Raw genomic sequence first — 23199 nt, forward strand, 5'->3', positions numbered from 1 at the left:
CTGATCCAGGGGTTTGACTCTAAATTGGAGAAAGGCCGATTTTGATGGTATCAGAAACGATCTGGCAAGTGCGGATTGGGACAGGCTGTTTTCTGGCAAAGATGTACTTGGTAAATGAGAAATCTTCAAAAGTGATATTTTGAGAGATCAGAGTTTATATGTTCCTGTAAGAATAAAAGGCAAGGATAACAGGTTTAGAGAACCTTGGTTTTCTGGAGACAGAGGCCCTAGTTAAGAAAAAAGGTGTACAGCATGTATAGGCAGATAGGAACAAAAGATGTACTTAAGGAATAGAAAAAATGAAAAACACTTGAGAAAGAAATCATGAGGGCTAAAAGAAGTCATGAGGTTGCTCTAGCAGACAAGGTGAAGGAGAATCCTAAGGGCTTCTACAGATATATTAAGAGCAAAAGGATAGCAAGAAGATCAAAGTAGTAATCTATGTGTGGAGCTGAAAGAGATGAGGAAAGATCTTAAATGGACACTTTTGCATCAGTATTTACTCAGGAGATGGACACAGAGTCTATAAAAGTGAGGCAAAGCAGCAGCGAGGTAATGGATCCCCTACAGATTACAGAGGAGGAGGTGTTTACTATCCTGAGGCAAATTAGGGTGGATAAATCCCCAGGGCCTAACAGGGTGTTCCTTCGGACCCAAGTGAGAGACAAGTGCAGAAGTTGCTGGGGCACTAGCAGAGATATTTAAAACATCCTTTGCCATGGTTGAGGTGCCGGATGATTGGAGGATAACTAACATTGTTTCGTTGTTTAAGAAAGGCGCCAAGAGTAAGTCAGGAAATTATAGGCCAGTGAGCGTGACATCAGCAGTGGGAAAGTTATTATAAAGTATTCTAAGGGACCAGATGTACAGGTATTTGGATAAACAGAAACTGATTAAGGGTAGTCAACATGGCTTCATAGATGGTAGGTCATATTTAACCAATCTTAAGATTTTTTCAAGGAAGTTAACAGGAAAGTTGATAAAAGCAAGGCAGTAAATGATGCCTACACATACTTTAGCAAGGCCTTTGACAAGGTCCCGCATTAGGAGGTTGGTCAAGATGGTTTAGTTATTGGCAGTTGAGATGAGATACCAAATTGGATTAGACACTGGCCTCGCTGAAGAAGCCAGAGTGGTAGTAGATGGTTGCTCCTCTGACTGGAGACCTGTGGCTGCTGGTGTACCGCAGGAATCGGTGCTGGGTCCGTTATTGTTTGCCATCTATATCTATGATCTGGATGATAATATGATTAACTGGATCAGCAAATTTTCAGATGACACCATTTGAGGGTTTAGTTGACAGCAAGGAAGACCATCAAAGCTTACAGTTGGGAACTAGACTAGCTGGAAAAATGGGCTGAAAAATGGCAGGAGGCACTTAATGCAGAGAAGTGTGAGGTATTGCACTTTCGGAGTACCAAACAAGCAAGGCCTTACACGTAGGGCACTGAGGAATGTGGTAGAACAGAGAGATCTGGGAATACAGATCCATAATTCCTTAAAAGTAGTGTTTCAGGTAAATAGGTTCATAAAGAAAGTTATTGGCTTTCATTACTCAATATATAGAGTACAGGAGTTGGGATGTTATGCTGAAATTCTCCAAGACATTGGTGAGGCCTAATTTGGATAATTATGTGTAGTTTTGGTCACTTACAACAGAAACGATGTATGTAAATAAGATTGACAGAATGCACAGAAAATTTACAAGGACGTTGCTGGGACTTGAGGACCTGAGTTTTTGGGAAATGTTGAATAGATTATGACTTTATTCATTAGAATATAGAAGACAGAGGGGAGATTTGATAGAAGTTTACAAAATTACGAGCGGTATAGATGGGTAAATGCAAGCAGGCTTTTCCCACTGCGAGCACCAATACAGCGAGAACCCAAACAGAGACACCCATACAGGTCATGGGGTAAGGGTGAAGGCTGAAATGTTTAAGGGGATCATGAGGGGGAACCTCTTCACCCAGAGGCTGGTGAATGTGGCGAGCGAGCTGCTAGCGCAAGTGGTGGATGCAGGTTTGATTTCAACACTTGAGAAGTTTGAATAGGTACATGGATGGGAGGGGTGTGGAGGGGTTATGGTCCAGGTTGAGGTCGGTGGGAATAGGCAGAATAATGGTTCAGCTTGGACTAAATAGGCTATAGGGTGGCTTCTGTGTTGTAGCGTTCTATGACTGTAAATGAATTGAAGAAGGAAATCAGTCACGGCCAGCAATCACCCTTTCACATAGCAACAACTCTATGCCAAATACATAACCAGCCTGAAATGAAGAATGATCAGAAAGTGCTATATGGCTCAAATTAATAATACAACACTAAACAATATGAAAGACAACATTTCTCCTCTCCAATACCTGACACTTGCTTGTGGCACTGATTCAGGGCTAACAGGTACTTGAACTCCCTTTTCCCATTCTTGTCTCCACGAATCAGCTAGAATGTAATATTCATCTGAATTCAGCTGGTATGAATCATGTAGTTTCATTGCAGTAATCAAGTCTGTTCTGTAGACCTGAAATACAAAATACAAATTACCAATATCCAATAAGACAACTATTATCATTTTCCCCACCTCATTCTCACACCAAACCACCATCTCCACCCACCCCTACATTTCCTCCCTTGAAATTGTTGACTCTTATTGGGGTACAACTGCACTGGCATCTCAAATTGTCCAATATTGTGCTCAAGCAGACATCCAGTTTGGCTGGACAGTCAATGCTTCAGACTATTTAAACGCATCAGGCTTATAGATAGACTGATGAACCCATTCATCATCCCCATTCGCAATGAATCTAAATCAAAAACAGCCCATTTTTAGCCAAAGTGACAGGGCAGTGATGAGGAATGGAAGACTAATCTCTAGAATGGAGCACTGGCTAATATCAGTTAATTTAATAGGGAACATGAATCAATCGAGGATTTCTGTTTGCTTTGCAGTACATTAAGTACCACATTGCTCATTTCAGATCATCAGAAAAGCTCTACTGCCCATTATTGGAAAGGTGTCTCACCCTGCTTCTACGTTGTTTTAAGCCCTTTTAAAATTGAACAAAAATGCATCCTAGACAATATTCAAACCAATAAAATATAGCAGTAACATCAAGGGGATATTGGCAAAACCATGCTTAACAGTAACAGTGAGCTGTCAAATTCAAAATTCAATAGGACAATGAGAAACTACTTAATGCAAGAAACACTAAATATCATGCAACACCATAGACAGCCAAGGCCAAGGATGATTGCATAAATTCACTGTCGGTCAAATTTTATGATTTGTGGTAGACTGAATTTACATGCAACTGTTCTTCTCTTTTCTAGAGAAGTTCTCTGCTTTTACTGAGAAAGGTTGATACTGAGGTAGATTGTTTCCTCTGCTCAGGAGTAAACTGACCTTGCTGTACAGCACGAACTATTTTGGGTCATAAGCCACAGCTACCTCAAATTCACTGGCTGTCAGGCCTGGCTGTAAAATCTTTAAAATAAAGTAGGTTGTAGAGAGCTGGTTCAAAAAACAATACAGAATATTTTATATTTAAAATATTGATCTAATGACTCAATGTGATAGGTAAAATGGATAAATTCAGCACCAAAAGGGAATAATCCAGACTAGAGTCAATTAAAATTAGGTTGGTGGTCTAGGCATAACAGGAGATAAAAGAGCAGTAATGAAATAGGATGGAATCAATTCAGAGTTTGAAACCCTGTCTAAAACATGACCCAAGTATTTTGCAGGGTCTTGTTTGGACAAAGAGGAGAAAGAGTTGGGGCAAATCACTGGAATAGCAGCTTCTGTCTACTCAAGTAGACAGAACATTAGGACACAACATTGCTGGCAAGGGTAATATCTATTGTTACGAATGTGGAACAACTCTGATGGGCCGAAGGGTGCAAAGTCACCCCCTCCTTTTTGAGAATTGCAAAATTGCTATTATTTCGGGTCTGATACCCAGGAAATGAGAGAGGTACACATCATGTCAGTAATGAGAGAGAGAGAGAGAGAGACGCAGGATCACAGCAAAGGCAGTTGTTATAGAAAACGCAGAATACACAACAAGGTGGAATGTCTCCTAACAAAAGCGGAAAGGAACCACTGATTACTGCTATTGTCTCTTGGAGAAGAAATTCTGTATTGAGTACTGTACTATTCATCGAAACCCCTCAGGGAGTAACCAGAGTGGGTTGCATCATCCCAACCTGATTGTCATCTGAGACCCCGTGAGTGAGGATAAAAGTCGGGTCTGGGGAACACCCCTCAGACACACCAGGAGAAACGTTCGAGACCGGTGGGGGGCTTGTGTGTGTGTGTCCATCCTTGCCTGGGTGGCGAGTCCTCCACGGAACGGTCTAGCTAAAGGACGGATACGGATCAAGATCGTAACAAGGAAAGTCGGCAAGTTTTTCTCTTTCTCTCTCTCTCTCTCCAACAATTGCAACACAGCGATCAACAATGGCTGCAGCCTGTATGAACTGAAATGAACTTTAGATTCCCATCTGACAATTCACTATCCCCTAGGCAACGATAGAGCTTATTTCCTATTGATTATTATTATACCTGCACTTTTAGGTTCAGTATTGATGACGTATATTATCTGAATATTTGCATTGATATTATTTTTGTGTATTTTTACTAATAAATACTGTTAAAAATAGTATCACCAGACTCCAACGGACGTCTCTATCTTTGCTGGTAAGTAACCCAGTTACGGGGTTCGTAACAACCTGGGGCCTCGTCTCGAGATTTGATACCAAATTGGAGGGCCAGTGAATCGAGCTTTTGAGTCCAGACTAGGATCTGGTTGCGCGGGTAACCAGACGGGAAACCAGCAAAGATGGACGTAGACGAATTTACACAAAACCTGACTTTGAAGGCGCTGGAGGGGGCCACAAAGTCGGACATGGTAAATATTGCGAAAGGACTAAATCTCGCAGAGATGAGGTCGTCAATGAAAAAGTGGGAAATGCGGAGGGTCGTAACTCAGCATTATATTGAGAAGAACATGTTTTCAGCTGAGGTAGTGGAACAGATCCCTGAAAAGGTACCAGCTAGTTGGAAGGTTCAGTTAGAGTTGGAAAAATAAGGTTGGAACATGAAATTAAAACAGCTGGAAGCAGCTGAAAAGGAGAAGGAAAGAGCTGAAAACCAGAAGGAGAAGGAGAAACAGAGGCAGCATGAGCTGGACATGGAGAAGTTAAGGCAAGAGCAGAGAGCTCCAGGGGCAGGTCGAGAGGAGAAATTTAATGTTAGTAGGGAGATTAGGTTAATACCTCCGTTCAAAGGGACAGATGTTGATAGTTATTTCTTGCATTTTGAAAAGGTGACAGTGAGTCAGAAGTGGCCCAGAGATCAGTGGATGGCGGTGTTGCAAAGTGCATTAAAAGGGAAGGTACAATGAGCATATGCGGCTTTGTCTGTGGAGAAGTCTGAGAATTATGAGGAAGTAAAAGAGGCCATTCTCCGGACCTATGAATTAATACCTGAAGCTTATAGACAAAAGTTCAGAGGTTTAAAGAAAGTGTGGAATCAGACGTATGCAGAGTTTGCCTATGAGAAGGGTGTGCTCTTGGATCACTGGTGTGCAGCAGAAATGGTGGAAGAAGATTTTCGGCATTTCAGGGAGTTAATTCTGATTGAGGAATTTAAAGGTTGTGTTTCGGATGATATCCAGATGTACTTGAATGAGAAGCCAAATAAGTCCATATCCGAATTTGCCAGGTTCACAGGTGAATATGCCCTAACCCACAAGACAAAGTTTTCCTCGAATAAAGAGTTACCATTAAGACCATAGGAACGGTAGAGAAAGCCTGCCAGCTGATGCAGAGATTCAGCTGGGAGCTAGTGGTAAAAATAAGGAGGAAGAAAGGCAAGATGGCAGGAGGGGTCCTGGCTTGACCTGTTTTAATTGTGGAAAGGTGGGTCATATTGCATCTAAGTGCCTTGCTCCGAGGAAGGAGACAGGAAAAGGGAAAGCAGCAGTCCCTACAGGATGTATTGTGTTGATCAGTAAATCGACAAGAAAGCCCCAGGTAGATAAAATACGACAGGGGTGTGAGAAAATTATTTCAGAAGGGACCGTGTCTGTGAAAGAGGGAGACACACCAGTTCCAGTGCGGATCTGGAGAGACACTGGAGCTGAGCAGTCATTGATTCTCAGTAAGGTATTAGATTTTGATCCTGAGATGGGAGAGGTAGCGTTGAGAGGCATAGGAAAAGGGACAGAAGTTGTGCCTTTGCATAGGATCCTTATAAATTGTGAGCTGGTATCTGGACCAGTTGAAATAGGGGTGCGATCAGAATTTCCGAGAGCTGACGAGGACGTCCTTCTTGGTAACGATTTAGCTGGTGGTGACGTTTGGTCAGCAATGAAGCTGACGCGCCAGCCTGTAAGTGTTAAGGACCCGCCCCTAGATTCCAAGATCTATCCCACATGCGCAACCACTCGCAGCATGTCGAGAAGGGTAGCTGAGAAAGATACCAGTTTAAATCAGGCCAGTATCGATTTGGCTGAGACGATTTTACCGACCCTGTACCAAGAGGGGTTAGAGGGTGGGAAAACGGAGAATAGGGAGGTGAAAGAGAGTAAAGGAGAGAAGGTAGACCTACCCTTAGCCAGGAGGAAATTTAGAGGCACGGAGTAAAAATGAGAAACAGATAAGGCTGTTCGAAGGTCCAGGGTTGGACATGGATGATCTGTCTGGCTTGACAGAACTGGTTGAAGAAGTTGAAAATTTTAAAGGTGTTCCCGATAATGAAATGAGGGCAGTCCTCGACGAAAAAGATGCCATTACCTTGAAGGAGTCTGCTGGGTTGACAGATGAGGTTATTTCAGCCCGCAGGGTTGAGTTTACTCTGAAAGGGAGTTGCCCAGAGAGTAACTGGGAGGATCAGGGGAACTTAGAATTTGAAAAGGCGATGGGATATTGAAAGCCTGGAAGAGGCAGATGTCCCGTTTGAGTGTGTTCAAGATGTGGATGCACATGGTACTGAACCTAGTAATGAAACTCAGGAAAGTCTGAGGTATCTGATTCAGTTAAAAAGGAATACAGTCCTTGTGGGTCAGATGGACTTGATTCAGTGAAGAAAGGGTTAACCTTGGTACTAGTGGGAAGTGAGAATTCCCAGTTGTTTGTGTTCGAAGGTGTGTTAAAAGTTAGTGAGGAGATAAAAGGTGGTGACGTGGATATTATTATTGAAGGGAAAGGGAAAAGTGTAGTTCCTAAATTGAATGAAGAAAATTTAAAGTCTAGATTGGTGTCAGAAGCAGTAACCAGGTTGAAGGAACAATGGCTTGTTACCAAGGTGCCTGTGAATCAATTACAGTTTGATTTGGAATGTAAAGGTGCCCCACTCGCTAATGTTATTCAAGGGTGTGCTGTGAAGAGGCAGAATTTGAAATGTTGTTTGGACAAAGAGGGATCGCTTGAAGATATTAAATTGAAAACTAACAGAATGAAGGGTCCTGAAGATAAAACTAACGACTTGCTTAGAAATAAGGAATTGTGTGGAAGTTCAGAAAATGGGCTAAGTTTGGAAAACATTGTTGATAAAATAACTCCTATGAAAGGAGCATGCAAAAGCCTATTCCACACTGGTAAGCAAGCTAACCACGTGAGAGTTAACTGGAAAAGGGGCGAGGGTTGACGGGATGCCACTTTAAATAACAGGATCTGGTTTTAAGGGATTTCGACAAAGCATGTAAATAATAAAGAAAACACAATGAAAGATAGACTGTTAAGTTTGAAAGTAAAATAAAGATTAGCATTTGCATAAACTTTTGCAATATACACGTAAGCTAAGATCACAACTCTTTAGTTTTGTTTTGCTGAAGAAAAAAATGGGTGGTTATTAAATTGGAGTCTGATGCTACAGGAATTTATTAAGGTACAAGATATTAAGATATTAAGGGAAGTGACAATGTAATCGCTAACTGTTTAGATGCTGAATTGAATGTATAACTGTATTACTCTGTAGTGAAAAAAAAACTCTTTTGTATTGTGTTAGATTCTGAAATTCTGTAAGACTCTGTATTAGTTAATTTTTCCCTGTGGTAAAAATCCTTAGAAGGATGGGGGTGTTACGAATGTGGAACAACTCTGATGGGCCGAAGGGTGCAAAGTCACCCCCTCCTTTTTGAGAATTGCAAAATCATTATTGTTTTGGGTCTGATACCCAGGAAATGAGAGAGATACGAGAGAGAGAGAGAGAGAGAGAGAGAGAGAGAGAGAGAGAGAGAGAGAGACAGAGAGACAGAGACACAGGATCACAGCTAAGGCAGTTGTTATAGACAACGCAGAATACACAACAAGGTGGAATGTCTCCTAACAAAAGCGGAACAGAACCACTGATTACTGCTATTGTCTCTTGGAGAAGAAATTCTGTACTGAGTACTGTACTATTCATTCAAACCCCTCAGGGAGCAACCAGAGTGGGTTGCATCATCCCAACCTGATTGACATCTGAGACCAGGTGAGTGAGGATAAAAGTCAGGTCTGGGGAACACCCCTCAGACACACCAGGAGAAACGTTCGAGACCGGTGGGGGGCTTGTGTGTGTGTGTCCATCCTTGCCTGGGTGGCGAGTCCTCCACGGAACGGTCCAACTAAAGGACGGATACGGATCAAGATCGTAACAAGGAAAGTCGGCAAGTTTTTCTCTCTCTCTCTCTCTCTCTCTCTCTCTCTCCCCCCCCCCCTAACAATTGCAACACAGCAATCAACAATGGCTGCAGCCTGTATGAACTGAAATGAACTTTAGATTTCCATCGGACAATTCATTATCCCCTAGACGACAATAGAGCTTATTTCTTATTGATGATTATTATACCCGCACTTTTAGGTTTAGTATTGATGACGTATATTATCTGTATATTTGCATTGATATTATTTTTGTGTATTTTTACTAATAAATAGTTAAAAATAGTATCACCAGACTCCAACGGACGTCTCTATCTTTGCTGTTAAGTAACCTAGTTATGGGGTTCGTAATACTATTATCCAACTTTAATTGCCCCTGGCTACTGCAACAACTACCAACAAAACATTCATATTGGTGAAAGTGGAGTCAAGGGCAACAGATTCAGATTCAGATTCAATTTATTGTCATTTAGAAACCGCAAATGCAATGCAGTTAAAAAATGAGACAACGTTCCTCCAGAATGATATCACAAAAGCTTATGACATAGCAGACTACACCAGAAAATCCACATAACATTTGGCAATCCCCAATCCAGAGACCAGAGAGGCTGCTGCGTATTAATATTGCGCTACCGTATTAGCGCATTCCCCGGAAAGGAACCCCAAATCTACCAGACAAACAAGACCAAGAACTAAAGCTACAAGACCTGCACAAAACTACATAGTTACAACAGTGCAAACAATAGCATAATTGATAAAAAAAAAGACTATGGACACAGTAAAAATAGTCCAAAGATGTTAAAGGACTATAAATTCAAAAGAAATCACCACACAGTTTCCACAAGTCCCCAGGGTCCCGACAGACTTGCCATCCCACACCGGCGGCAGAAGGGAATACCCCCGCTATGGACTTTCATGGCGCCGCCCGACTCAGTCTCGCAGGCGCAGCACACACCGAAAGCGACCTGAGAGTATTGGAGTATAAGAGTTGCATTGTTTGCTGTGTAACCAAAACTATGTATGTAGTCAGCTTTGAGTTTGCTATTTGCTAGGCATGTATCCAATTTAGTAGGAGAATGAAATCTTAAGAAATGTAGATTATAATGGTGAGTTAATGAGAGGTAGCTAAGAGATGTAGATTAGAACAGGATTAAGTCAATGGGTAGAAACAATAGTGGCGGATGTACATGTGATATGCAACTGTAGAGATTGGATATGCTAATACAACTAAACCGGGAGATTGCTATAAAAAGTGCTATGTACAAGAATCGGTAGGCAATCAGCGACTAGCTTAATGACTGTCTCAGCTTTGATTTGCAAATTAAAGTTGAACACTTCTTGAAGAATCTTCTGCGTCTCCTGGTCGATTGTGGGGGCACAAGAAACCACGACAAAATTGGCGACCGCGGCAGGACCGGAAAGAGACCCGCGGGAAGGAAACTGCAGATTGGGGATGCTTCCCAGTCCTCTAGGGACCCCCACAAGGCTAACAGAATTAAGGGTGCGCCCAAACAAAAGGTAAGCACTTTTTGCGACAATTTGGACTAAGAATTCTGTTGGTTTTGGGGAGGTCTTGGAGTCTCAGAAGTGTGGAACCACTGCCGAAGGGTCTCTCCAGTCCAAAGAATCTGACAGAATTGGGGGTAACAGGAGGCTCAGAGGATTGATCAAGAACACTGCAGTGAGGGTAAGTACAAATAAGCTAATAAGAAGTTAAGTGAAGAAAAATTCCACGTGGTGTTGGTAAGTCCCTATGGATACCGCCTAAAGGGATAAGGGTCTGAATAGACGAGGTGCATAGAGAAAATCCCTGTGGATACCGCTTCGTATGAAACGAAGGTCTGAACAGGCAGGGAAAGGAAAAATAGAGAAAATCCTCGTGGATACCACCTTAAGAGATAAAGGTCTGAATAGACGAGGTGCATAGAGAAAATGCCTGTGGATACCGCTTCGTATGAAACGAAGGTCTGAACGGACAGGGAAAGGAAAATAGAGAAAATCCTCGTGGATACCGCCTTAAGAGATAAGGGTCTGAATAGACGAGGTGCGAAGAGAAAGTTCTGTGGCTACTGCTCTGAATAGAGGTCTGTACGGACAGAACAGAATAGGCAACAAGGACAGTCCAATATATAGTTTAAAGCGCTGGTAGATAGATGATAGACTAGGCATAGAATTAAAGTAAATAATAATATCCAGTAAACGAACTGTGAATCTCTGAAATACCTTAAAAAGAGAGAACAACATGACAGGTAAAGGAACGGCAGTAGAGATTCTGAGCAAAAAAATCCCAGTAAATAAATATGAGATCACAAAAACTTCAGAAAAATGGGAAAAGAGAACAAAAAACCTGGTCACAAAATGGCCAAGAGAAGGAACGTTTGTTGTAAGCTTGGGCGAAGAAATGGAGGGACTAATTAAAAATTACAAACCAAAAGATAAATCTAAGAAAAGAGGGCAAAAAAGAGAACGAGAAATGGAAGTGCTGAAACTCTTCAGAACGGAGGGAGAAAGGCTGAGGAGGACAGGTAGGATATTGATTACAAGCGAGGAAGACACTCAGGTGCTGGAGAAACAGCCTGTTAGAGAGAGAGGAAGGTACAGTGAGAAGCTGGCTTCAGCTCCGTACCCGGATGTGAAAGAAACAGAAAAGCCCCCTCCCTATTATGCGGAAGGAACCCCTAAGCAGTGCCCCATGCTGATGGGAACAGTAAACAAGCAGGGAGAAGTACAAGTTTGGGATAATGAGGAGGAAAAAAGACAATACGAGAAGGAGAAAGCGGCGATATGGAAGGAGATACAGGCAGAAAGGATAAAGGTGGAACAGGCAAAGAGAGAAATGAAAGAAGAGACTGAACGGATGAAATAGTTGAGAGAGGAAAAGGAGTATGAGGAGTATCGATTATACCATAGAAATAAACAGACTAGAAAAGAAAGTGGCTCATCAGGGCAGGAAGAGACGAGGCATTCAAGAGAAAGTGGAAAAAAGATAGGAGATGAAAGTCTTGGGGAAACACAAGAGAGAAGGGAATCAAGCATGAGTAAGGATCATGAGGAGCCCCTGCCACAGGTGTACAGACACGGGCAGGAAGAAAGAGAAGGTGACTCGTTGGAGGAGCAAGAGTTAAGTGGAGAGAGAGAAGATACGAGAATTTGTGGGGAAGAGGTAGGAGGCAGAAGCCTAGAAGAGCAGAAGGAGGCGGTAGGGGAGCGACTTGCGGAAGTAGAGAGAGAGCTAGATAAGTTACTGAGAGGGAGGGAGACCGAGGGAAGAAGAGGACCCCGGAGACATTTGTGTGGGAGGCAGTAAAGACATACCCTGAGACAGATGGGGAGTCAGGTGAGGAGGAGAGCCAGGGCAGGTGGGAAGAAGGAGGAAGAATGATGCCGTTGTTAGTTAAAGGATCAGGACAAGTGCAGTATATCCCTTGGGGATCCCAGGACCTAGAAGGGCTGAAAAACACTCTGCCCAATCTACATGAAGGAGCAGAGAAATGGATTAGAGCCTTTGAAGAAGAAACGGTGTGACGATTATTGGCTATGAGAAATTTGAAGACACTATTGATAAGGTTGATGGGAACCTCCAAATTTAACGAGCTAATGGAAATGGCTGGCATAGTAAACTCGAATGACCCGAGAACTGATGGAGACGGGTTTGACAGAGTGAGGCAGAGTGTATGGCAGGCCCTCAGGAAGCTTTATCCACCCAAAGTGGACCCTGAAGCCTTAATGGGGGATCCACTGGGAGACACTGAGAACCCAGCAGCCTACGTGGAAAACCAGTTGAAAAGGTGGAGACTGGCGACTGAGCAAGAGGTGGAAAATAGCTTATTTATCACCACACTGTTCTGACATAGCATTTTGGATGCAATGCCTCTGCAAGTAAAATCCAAACTGGAGGAAGTGGTTGGGCTGACGTCAATGACCCCACAAGAATTTAGAGACCACGTAGTCCATGAGGTTGAGAAATATCGGAAAGACAAACGAAGGTTGGCTGAGCAGCAGGAAGAGGTGCAAAGAAAGTTAATACAAATGCAGCTCAAAGAACTCAAAAAGAAGGAAAAAGAGAAAAGCAAAAAGATGCTGCCAGCAACCACCGGTCCGAGTACAGCCATCGAACTGGATGAAGCACCGCTATGTGGAGGAACTGATCATACTGTAAGACAAGGGCTGGAAAACCCCATGCCAATAATCAACGTCTTTGGAGGAGCATTCCCACAAATGCCCTATCAGGAACAGACTAAATTCAAACAGCCCAGACAGGACTGGAAGTCCCAAGGAGGGGGGCAGAGGGGACCAGTGAGGAACAGGGGGAAAGAGAGGTAGAGAGATTGTGCTGGGGATGTCATCAGCCAGGTCACATAAGAAGAGATTGTCCGTTTACACCATGGCCTGTCACACACCAGCAGGAACGGATAAGAGGGGAACTAAAGTTTAGCCAAGGACCAGCCCCCACAGGCCCAAGTGGACCTGTGAACCCCTAAGCGAGGTATTAGGGCTGCCCCGAGAACTCGAGTGGGAAGGGACATTACCCAATGATAACAAGGGAGGCAGACGAGGAACCCATTGTTCAGGTTATGTTAGAAGGGCAACTGACACCAATGATGATAGATACTGGAGCCACGTACACTTGTGTACAGCCACAGTATGCCCTTCACCTTCCCATGTCAGGAAAGTTTGGGGAAAACACAGTTGACACAGTGCACAGCTCCAGTGCAGTTGAGAATGGGAAATAAAGGAATTGTTTTGTCTGTGCTACTATCTAAAGGAACCCCGATTAATTTGTTAGGCAGAGATGCCTTATTGAAACTGGAATTAAAATTAGAATGCACCAGAAATGGGCTGAGTGTGGAAAGAGCAGGGGCTCAATTGATAGTGCGAGAAGACAAGAAGGCTAATGTCTTTTGGATGGGAGAAATCGCAGATCAGATTCAGGAAACCTGGGGAAAATGGAAAAAGGACGTGCAGGCTATATTACCGAGGGCTGTAATGCCCAAATCTGAGCTACATTGTACAGTGATTTTTGACGAGACTCAGAACAGGGAGTTACAGGAGAGATGGCACCTGGAGGCATGTACCCAACAGCACCTGGAAGGGGAGGCTGTGATAATTGGAAAGCAAGGGGCAGCTTTACAAGTTAAGTGGAACACCTTTTTAGAAAAATGGTACAGGATATTGGAGGCTGCACCCCACGTAACGTTGTTGGTAAACAAGGGATATCAGTCTAAAGACTTAGGACCCTTAGTTATGAGTGCTGAAACGTAACAGTGTGGAGGAAAATCACGCCAGAGGTGTGGATATCAGAAGACAACAATTGCATTAAAATAATGGTAAGTATAGATATGGTAGGAACAGTGAGAGAGGTCGAAATAACTCCCCAACCACACATGCCATTGCTGGGAAAGGAAAGAGGCCAGCAGAAAGATAGAAGGTAGATGAGTTGCCATCTATTCTGTGGTCACAGCATGACATGGACGTAGGGAAAATAAAAACAGCTAGTCTGGTGGAAATAAGGCTGAAAAGGGGAGCAATTCCACTCAGGAGACCACAATACCCTCTAAGACCAGAAACAGAAGAGGGAATAGCATCGACAGTGCAGGGGTTGCTTCAAATAGGAGTGCTTAAAAGAACAAACAGTCCATGCAATACCCCGTTGCTGCCTGTCTTAAAAGCAAATAAATCTAAGTGGAGATTGGTGCATGATTTGCGAGCGGTAAATGATGTGGTAGAGGACTGGCCAGCAGCAGTCCCCAACCCACGCACGCTTTTGACCAAGTTCCACCAGAAGCAAGTTACTTTTCAGTGATTGATTTGTGTTCGGCTTTCTTCAGCATTCCTCTAGCCGACCAGTGTCAGTATCTGTTTGCATTTACTTACAGGGGTGCTCAGTATACCTATACCAGAATGCCGCAAGGATTTAAACATTCACCACACGTTTTTAATCAGACCTAGAGGGCATACTATTGGAAAGTACATTGTTACAGTATGTGGATGACCTGTTGATTTGCTCCCACAGTAAGGAACAGAGTGAGCAGGACACTATAACTCTGTTAGAGAAGCTGGCGCACGGAGGACATAAAGTATCCAAAAAGAAACTGCAATTTTGCACGCAGCAAGTGGAATACATAGGCAGGGTAATATCCAAGGGAGTGAAGGCGATAGCACCAGATCAGATTGAGACAATAACTAAGGCCCCAAAACCCGAGACTGTAGGGCAGATGATGAAGTTTTTGGGAATAGCAGGGTACAGCTCAGATTGGATAGGAGAATATGCTGAAGTTGTGGCACCTTTGAGAAAGATAATGAAAGAAGCTGGACATACAAATTTGAGGAACGGCTTACAGTGGAATGAAGAGGCAGAGATAGCTTTCAAAACTATTAAGCAGGAATTGCAGTCAGCACCAGCATTAGCTTTGCCTGACTACGAGAAGGTTTTTCATTTGTATGTATCCAACAGACAGGAGGGTTATGTCACAGCGGTTCTAACACAAGAGACAGGCACAGGAAAAGCAAAGCAGCCAATAGCATACTACAGTACAAGACTAGATGAGGTGGCTCAGGGGTATCCACCCTGTTATCAGGGATTGGCGGTGCTGTACTATGCATATGAAAAGGCATCATCTGTAACCCTGGGCTATCCTGTGACTCTGTACACACACCACAAAGTAACAGAATTGCTGGAAAGAGGGAAATTTGTGCTATAATGAAATATGCCAGCCAGGATAGCAGCGTATCAGATGCTATTGACATTTCCAGACATAACTATACAGAGATGCACTACCAGTAATATAGCCGATTTTGTCCCTTTGGGCTATGAAGGAGAACCCCATGATTGTGTAGGGAAGACGATGGCATTTGCCAAATTGAGAGCAGATTTACGGTCAGAACCACTAGAGAAAGGTTCTGTTGGTAGATGGCTCTTGTTATAGGGATTATGATGGAAATCTTGCAGGGTTCTCAGTAGTGCAGCAGGATCAGTCAAGCTATAAGATTATTAGGATGGAGTCCTGTCCCCAACCGTGTTCCGCCCAACTAGCGGAAATCAAAGCCCTGACAGCTGCGTGTGAAATGATGGAAGGGGAGAAAGTAGACATCTATACTGATTTGGCGTATGCTCATGGAGTATGCCATTTGTTCGGGGCAGTGTGGTAACAGAGAGGTTTTAAAAAAAGCAGTGGAGATCCCATACAACATTGTCAGCAAATTCTAGACTTAATAAACGCCATAATGAAACTTAAAACATTTGCTATAGTAAAACGCCAGGCACAAAGAAAGGGAAATGATGTAATAACAAAGGGAAATCAAGGTGCGGACGAGGCAGCCAGAAAAGCATCTGGATGTACCTCATCTGTCATTGCCCCCCAGGTAAGCCTAGCTCCAGAACCTGTGGTAGAGGACCTAATTGAAATACAAGGTAAGGCAACTTTGGCAGAACAGACAATGTGGAGACGAAGGGGGGCCAAGCAGAACCCGGAAGGCTTGTGGAGCATGGAAGATGGTTTGTTGGTAGCGCCCACCCCTCTACTGATGATTCTGATTTCAGAAGCGCATGGGATTGACCATTGTGCAAGGGGGAAAGTGATAAAGAAAATAAAGAACGATCGTTTATTAAGGCAATGTATATGTTGAAAAGTCTAAGAAAGGAAGTTAAAAAGAATGCAGGGTTCGGACATCAGTTATTTGACTGGTTAGAAAGTAGACTCGGAGGATGGGGAGCATGGCTGACTAAAATGGCAATAACTGTCAGTATTGTATTGTTTGAGCTGTGCGCTTGTGCTGTGCTGTTTTCTTCCTTGTCTCAAGTCTCTTGTAGTGCGTGCTGCAACCAAACAATTTCCGATGCTCATGGCAATTACTGAAGCAAGCTTAGTGGAGAAAGAAACACCGAAGATGTATTGTTACAGTCTACAACACCTGCAGGATGAACAAGAGCAAAGCGACAGTGTGGGAGTAGATTGTAAGAGCCTCTGAGCTTTTTTTTCCCTGTCTCAAGTACAAAGGGACAGGTTTTTGGCTCAGATGCCCAGGGTAACAGGGAGAGAATACTTTGAGGTCTTTGCGCAGAAAATTATAGTTTAACCCGAGATTTGGGAATAAGTGCTTGAGTTTATTGGGGCTTTAGTGCGCGGACTCTTAGTCTTCTTGCTCTGTGTGAGACCCTATGGGTCTCAAAGGGAGGTTATATTGGAGTATAAAAGTTGCATTGTTTGCTGCGTAATCAAAACTATGTAATCAGCTTTGAGTTTGCTATTTGCTATGCATGTATCCAATTTAGTAGGAGAATGAAATCTTAAGAATGTAGAAGATAATGGTGTGTTAATGAGAGGTAGCTAAGAGATGTAGATTAGAACAGGATTAGGTCAATGGGTAGAAACAATAGTGGGGGATGTACTTGTGATACGCAACTGTAGACCGATTGGATATGCTAATGCACTAAACCAGGAGATTGCTATAAAAAATGCTCTGTACAAGGATCGGTGGGCAATCAGCGACTAGCTCAACGACTGTCTCAGCTTTGATTTGCAAATTAAAGTTGAACACTTCTTGAAGAATCTTCTGCGTCTCCTGGTCGTTTGTGGGGCACGAGAAACCACGACAACCGCAGCGGAATCCGAGTCCGTCGAACCTCTGAGCCGACGACCATCCCTTCCGGCACAGCTTCTCCGAGCACCATCTTCTGCTGAGCGTATTAAGACGCCCCCGCCAACGGCCATCAGCAACGCGACCCCAAGACTGGGGTCCTGTTCTTCACAGCAGAGTCCCGGACCTCACAGCAGCAGCACCAACGAAGAAGGTCTTCCTGGAGAATTCCAGATGTTCCTCTATGCTCCCACGTCAGTTTTCAATCGATTATGATTGCACACGGCACCCCACTCACAAATAACAGATAATCAGCTCTGGAGTGGCCGCTGCAAGCTGCGTCGCACCGCCATCTTGGAAATCTTGGAAACATTTGGAGGCGGAGCAAAGTGATGATGGCACTAAACAGCGACTGTCTTTAATTATTGGTCAAAAGTGTTTAAAAGCTAGTCATGAAAGTAGCAACTACCTGATCCCAGTCAAGTCATCCCTGGTAGATTACACAGAGTAGTCTTAGCCATGGTAGCCTCCTCTTGCGTTTCCAATTGCCTGTCCTTTTGCCAATCATATCAATTCCCACCTTCAGTGTTATACTCCCACCAAATTTATGCTTAGATGTGAAAAGTTTTAATTTCAATAAATGTTGAGCTTTTGTTTCAGATAGGAGGAGGAGCTTAGGAGAATTAATGGCGACTCCCGTGCTTACATCTTTGGAAACAGCTCTATTTCCATCTTTAATATCTCTATTTTTCCCTTTCAGGGTTCTTTTGAAGACCCTGACCTTGAGTTATACACTGACTACAGTTCTTTGCGGGAATGGGACCCGCTCTCCGGGTTTCATAGCTCGCCGTTGTTCAGCAGAGCAGGAGTGCGGCCTAAGAGTTCGGCTCAACTTTGGAGGCCGAGGATCTCGGGGCTCTGGAGACGGGCGGGTCGAAGGTGGGTGTCCCAGACCAGTGTGTCATGGGAGCTGGAAGATCTTTGGCTGTGTGCCCAGAGACCTGAGATCTTTGGGCACAGGGCCTAAAAAAAGCAACGCAATGAACTTTTAACATCATAAGCCAGCAAGTTGTTTGTTTTGTCTCCCCTCTCACTGTGAAATGGGGACACCTCTTTTTCCCTTATTAGGGAAAGAGAGAGGCTGGGGTATATCGAATGCCAGGTGAACAAAGTAGTCTTTGGAGACTGCGAGTCTGTGTCTTTGCCGTTGCTTTGCTCATGCTTTAGTGCTCAGTGGCGGGTACCGACACTTTTTTTGCCGGTGGGGGAGGGGATATTGTTGCTTGCTGCCACTTACGCGCAGGAGGGAGGGGGGATGGAGGTGGGGACTTTGGGGTTCTAACATCAACTGTCATTCATTCTTTGGGGCACTTCTCTGTTTTCATGGATGATTGTGAAGAAAAAAGCATTTCAGGATGTATATTGTATAAGTTTCCCTGAGATTAAGCGTACCTTTGAAACCTTTAAAGAAAAGAACACTCATCTCAAGTAAGTTGAGACTCATGAAAACTTTAAGGGAGACAGTCAATTTGACAGCTTAGAAGCAGCAGAGAGGTCAAAAGACATGGTGGAGTGGAGCTGAATGCAATCAGTAAACATGTGGACTGCTCCAGTAGCTCTGGATGATACCATTTAGGAGTGTTGCACAGAATGGTGACAAGGCAGATCCTTGGGGGAATCCAGAGCTGAGGATACAGCTTTCATTGGTAGTGTGCCAGCTACATGCAGATAGTTGTTATTACACAATACACTCAGAAAATTATATGATATTAAACTGTGGTACAAAGAATGAAATACTCAATAAATATCCAGCTACCTTTCATGCAAAATAAAATCACCCTAACAGAATTATAGTGGTTGGTATTGAATGATATGTTAGTGAGTATATTTTTCTTCCCAGAGAGAAAATAATTCATCTGTGAAAATAAAAAAGTTTTATTTGATCACTGAGCTGTTTTGAAAAGGCCTTACACTAAATTGTTCTTTATTTTTCAAAATATCATAAATTTTACTTGTCTTTCATGGCAGTTGTAAATTATATTTTGAAAGCTATATGTGATAAAATACAAAAAATAAAGGGAAGTATGTGGAAATAACTGGTCTCAAAGCCCTAAAAAGGATAGATTATCAACAAAAAAGTACACGGTCACATCCACAGAATATTCAAACAATTCACAGAAAAATAATTAATTTGTAAAGGCCAGAGAGTGCCTCATTTTTAGAGTAATATAACAACAATGAAAATCTTGAAGACTTTCATTTATACCTCAGCATTAATGACCTAACATTTCAGCCATAAGTACACTTGGATATTGGTTCGACCTGAATTGTAAAGTTCAGAAACTGACTTCATCCCAAAGCCACGTGAGGCTCACTCTACATCAAATTGATGGCCTTGGCCATGGGTTCCATCATTGATTTTAAGGTTCTATGCCAGATATGAGAAAAATTAATTGATATTCAATATTCTGATCACCTTGAATTGATCATTACTAACCAAGATCAGCTATAATGGCATCCAATCTATTAGCATTCACTGCCACAGTTTACATAGGACAAGACTAAAAACTGGCCATTGTCCAGGTGATCCCAAATACCAATCTAAAAACCGGCACTTTCAGGAAAGTAAAATTAGAAGGAAGTGTTTCCGACAACAGGAACAGGACATTACCTCAGATGGTTTTCGGTCTTTGTGCCTTGAAGTTGAGTTTCTCCTGTGCTGTGATTTGGAATGCTGAGACCAGGAAGTTGAATGACCTAAAAAAGAATGAACAGCATTTCTGTTCTCTTCTACGAAGAGTAATCTGATCAGTTACAAATAGGACAAGTGATCTTTTGTGGCACAGTGATTTGTCATACAACAATTCTGATCAGAAGCAGCACTTTTACTGCCTCTGAAATGTCCTGTTTTCAGGGACAAGCTGTCAAACTTTATTAGTGCTGTGTTGTGCTTTGTTAGATCATTTGTCCTCCTTGTGAAAAAAAATCATTACACTGAGACATACCATATGCCAAAGGTGTGCCCCAGAGCACTTCAAGATCCAGCATCTTTACATTTGAACATTTCTAGTCTGAATTCCTTGCAACAGTTTTCAACTACATATTAATTTGGTTAAAATACTTATCTGCCCATGGGTTGTCAAAATTTTCTTATTACGGTTACAAAGATTAAATGAACATCTCATCAGAAGTTGAAGACTAATGGATGTAATACATACATGAGAAATTCTGAAGATACTGGAAATCCAAAGCAACACACACAAAATGCTGGAGGAACTCCGCAGGCCAGGCAGCATCTATGGAAAAGAGTTAGAGTCGACGTTTCAGGTTGAGACCCTTCAAAAGTCCTGATGAAGGGTCTCGGCCTGAAACATTGACTTTTTACTCTTTTCCGATCGACGTTGCCTGGGCTGCTGAGTTCCTCCAGCATTTTGTGTGTGTTGTTAATGGATGTAACATGGGTTAAGCAGATAATCAAACTTAACCAGGACAAGAAGACATCAGAACAGAGCACACGATGTTGGACAAGGGTCAACTTAACTACATCCTCGACATTTGTTTTCCTCCCCAATGCTCCACAGAGCAATAATTAAATCAGAACAATACAAGAAAAAAGCATCAATAAACACAATACAATTTACAATGAGTTTAAATATGCATTTCCTACCCAAATTAGCTTAATCCTTTTACACCTTTACCTTAGGATGTTAATTACGACTTTAACATGATGAAACTCATGGAAATGTTTGAGTTCATTTTGTTCCTATGGGGGCAAAGGGTAACTACACAACAACATTGAATTCTCAGAACAAAATATCACAAGTAAAGGAAATGAAAACCAACTTAAAATAGGGCTAAACTGACTAAAAGGAAAAGGGGTTAAATTAAAACTATTTCTTCCTTTTGATTAGATGATTCACCTGTATATTCTGAGAATTATGGCAAAAAATATTAGCAATTGTGTCAAATGAGAAAAAATAGTTAATTCCACAGGACCCACTCACTGACCAATGCTCTGAAATTTATGATTTACTTCAGTCAGATGACTCAAATTCATAAGGTAGAGCTTTACATTTCAATACCAAAGAGGATTGTTATATTTATGTGCTGTCTTTACGACAGTTATTTAGTTTATAATATTTCCGCTTAGTAATTCATTCGATAGTATTTTCTAGTTAGAATTAGAAGTGTTTAAAGTATATTCATTGCATGTAAAATATATCGGCATGCGATGACGTCACATCCGGTTTCCCCGCGTCTTGTGGGAAAATACCGGTTTGAAATTAGCGCGAGGGTGGGGGCTTACCACGAGGCAGACCCGAGCAGAAGTTGTTTTGCAGGCATGAGAAATCACAGTGAGAGCAACGCTGTAAGTTAATAGATAATCGATATATTGAACTAAGATGTTAATGCCGATCCTGTTAGAAGTAACGACGGTAGATAATGTTTATGCTTTCGTTAGTTAAAGAGTCGCGGATAGTTTGCATGGAAGTGTATTTAAAGTAGTCAATGGAGCAGGTAAACTCTCCCTGTATACTGCACCTTAGTGTAATGTAGTTATAGTCACCTTTGCAAGTATTTACACTTGAAATGTGATATTAAGGAAGGAACAAATACTGTATCAATCTTGTATTGTTTTATCAACAGTTTTCACCATATGTTAATGTGAAGAGTGAACAGTAAATGGTTAATCTTGCTGCGATCTGGTTCTTATTAACTGTGGCTTATCTCGACGTTAAATTCGGCGTTCGTGACACGCGAAGGAGAACGTTACAATTTATGTAATGACTTTGTTATGTAGCCAATTAGAACAGAAGGAAAAGAGGCAAAATAAGCAAACATAAATGCTTTTAAGAAACATTTCATTCACTCCTTTGGAAGACACATTAATTATTTTGTAATTGCATCCCTGTTCTCCAAGCTCTGAGCACATGGTCGCACAGACTGCAACGATTTCTCAAGTATTCTCAAAGCAGCAGTGTAGGCAAAGAGAATACAACTTAAAAGACCTGTGTGCCCAGTTCAAGCAGAACACAGTCAAGACATGGATGTATTCCCTGGGTAACATACTAAAAATGCAGGAGGAACTAAGCAGGTCAAGCAGCAGCTATGGAGAAGAATAAGGTGTCAACATTTTTGGCCAAGATCCTTTATCGGGACTGGAAAGTAAAGGGATAGAAGCCTGAGTAACAAGGTGGGGGGAGTGAAAGGAGATTGGTAAAGTCGAGGGAGGGGAAAGAAAGGTGAGTGGGTGTGGTGGGGGTGGAGATGAAAGGAGAAACTGGGAGGTGACAGGTGGAAAAGGCAAAGGGCTGAAGCAGGAATCTGATAGGAGAGGAGAAAGGGAAGGAAGAGGGGTACCAAGGAGTTGACAGGCAGGAGAGGAGAACAGAAGGCGTATGACGGGAGCCGGAGTGGGAAATGGATGAAGAAGAGTGAAAAATTATTGGAAATTGGAAAAATCAATCTTCATGCTGTAGGGTTGTAGGCTTCTCATGCCAAGTACACACGCTGACCTTCTGAATCCAAGTATCTATCTTGGCTGAAGTCAGATTACTCAGTATAGCAAAAGGAAAGATCTATAATCTTTTTACTCTTCTTGGGTCAGTACTACCTGTTCACTGATCCAATGAGGAAGCTGCTTAAATATTTTCTGTGAATGCTGGACGTCATCAGATATCCATAACTGGGCACAATGGTGGATAAGCATTCAAGCCTAATAACTATTCAGGAGCTCTGGACTAAGAACCAAGCATCGAATTACTCTGTGTCACTTGTTTTAAATGCTGTGTTAGACATAATCTGGAAGCTATGTGACTTTCACTGTAAGTAAGCAAAACACTCACTATCATTGTCGTCAGAATCATCGCTGCTGCTTGGAAGCCGGTTCCTTTTCATGGTCTTCTCTATTTCTGGCACGAAGACTGTGAAGAAATAGACAAGGTTAATGTCAAGGGTCAACTAACCAACGGCGATCCATGT

The 23199-nt window shown here is 42.5% G+C and overlaps 1 protein-coding gene across 8 annotated transcripts in view; it reads right to left on the reverse strand.

Annotated features, from left to right (window-relative positions):
* The window catches only part of LOC132391695 (protein Jade-1-like), a 157610-nt gene that overhangs the window by 62321 nt on the left and 72090 nt on the right, over nt 1-23199 (reverse strand). For all 8 annotated transcript variants that reach the window (XM_059965225.1, XM_059965224.1, XM_059965227.1 and 5 more), the window contains 3 exons: nt 23064-23141; nt 19889-19974; nt 2361-2518 (listed from right to left, as the gene is read on the reverse strand). In XM_059965225.1, coding sequence (XP_059821208.1) covers nt 2361-2518; nt 19889-19974; nt 23064-23115 — 296 coding nt within the window. In that variant the 5' untranslated portion in view covers nt 23116-23141. The remainder of the gene's footprint in view (nt 1-2360; nt 2519-19888; nt 19975-23063; nt 23142-23199) is intronic.

This window comes from Hypanus sabinus, chromosome 3 (assembly GCF_030144855.1).
Source record: "Hypanus sabinus isolate sHypSab1 chromosome 3, sHypSab1.hap1, whole genome shotgun sequence".
NCBI classification, from domain to species: Eukaryota; Metazoa; Chordata; class Chondrichthyes; order Myliobatiformes; family Dasyatidae; genus Hypanus; species Hypanus sabinus.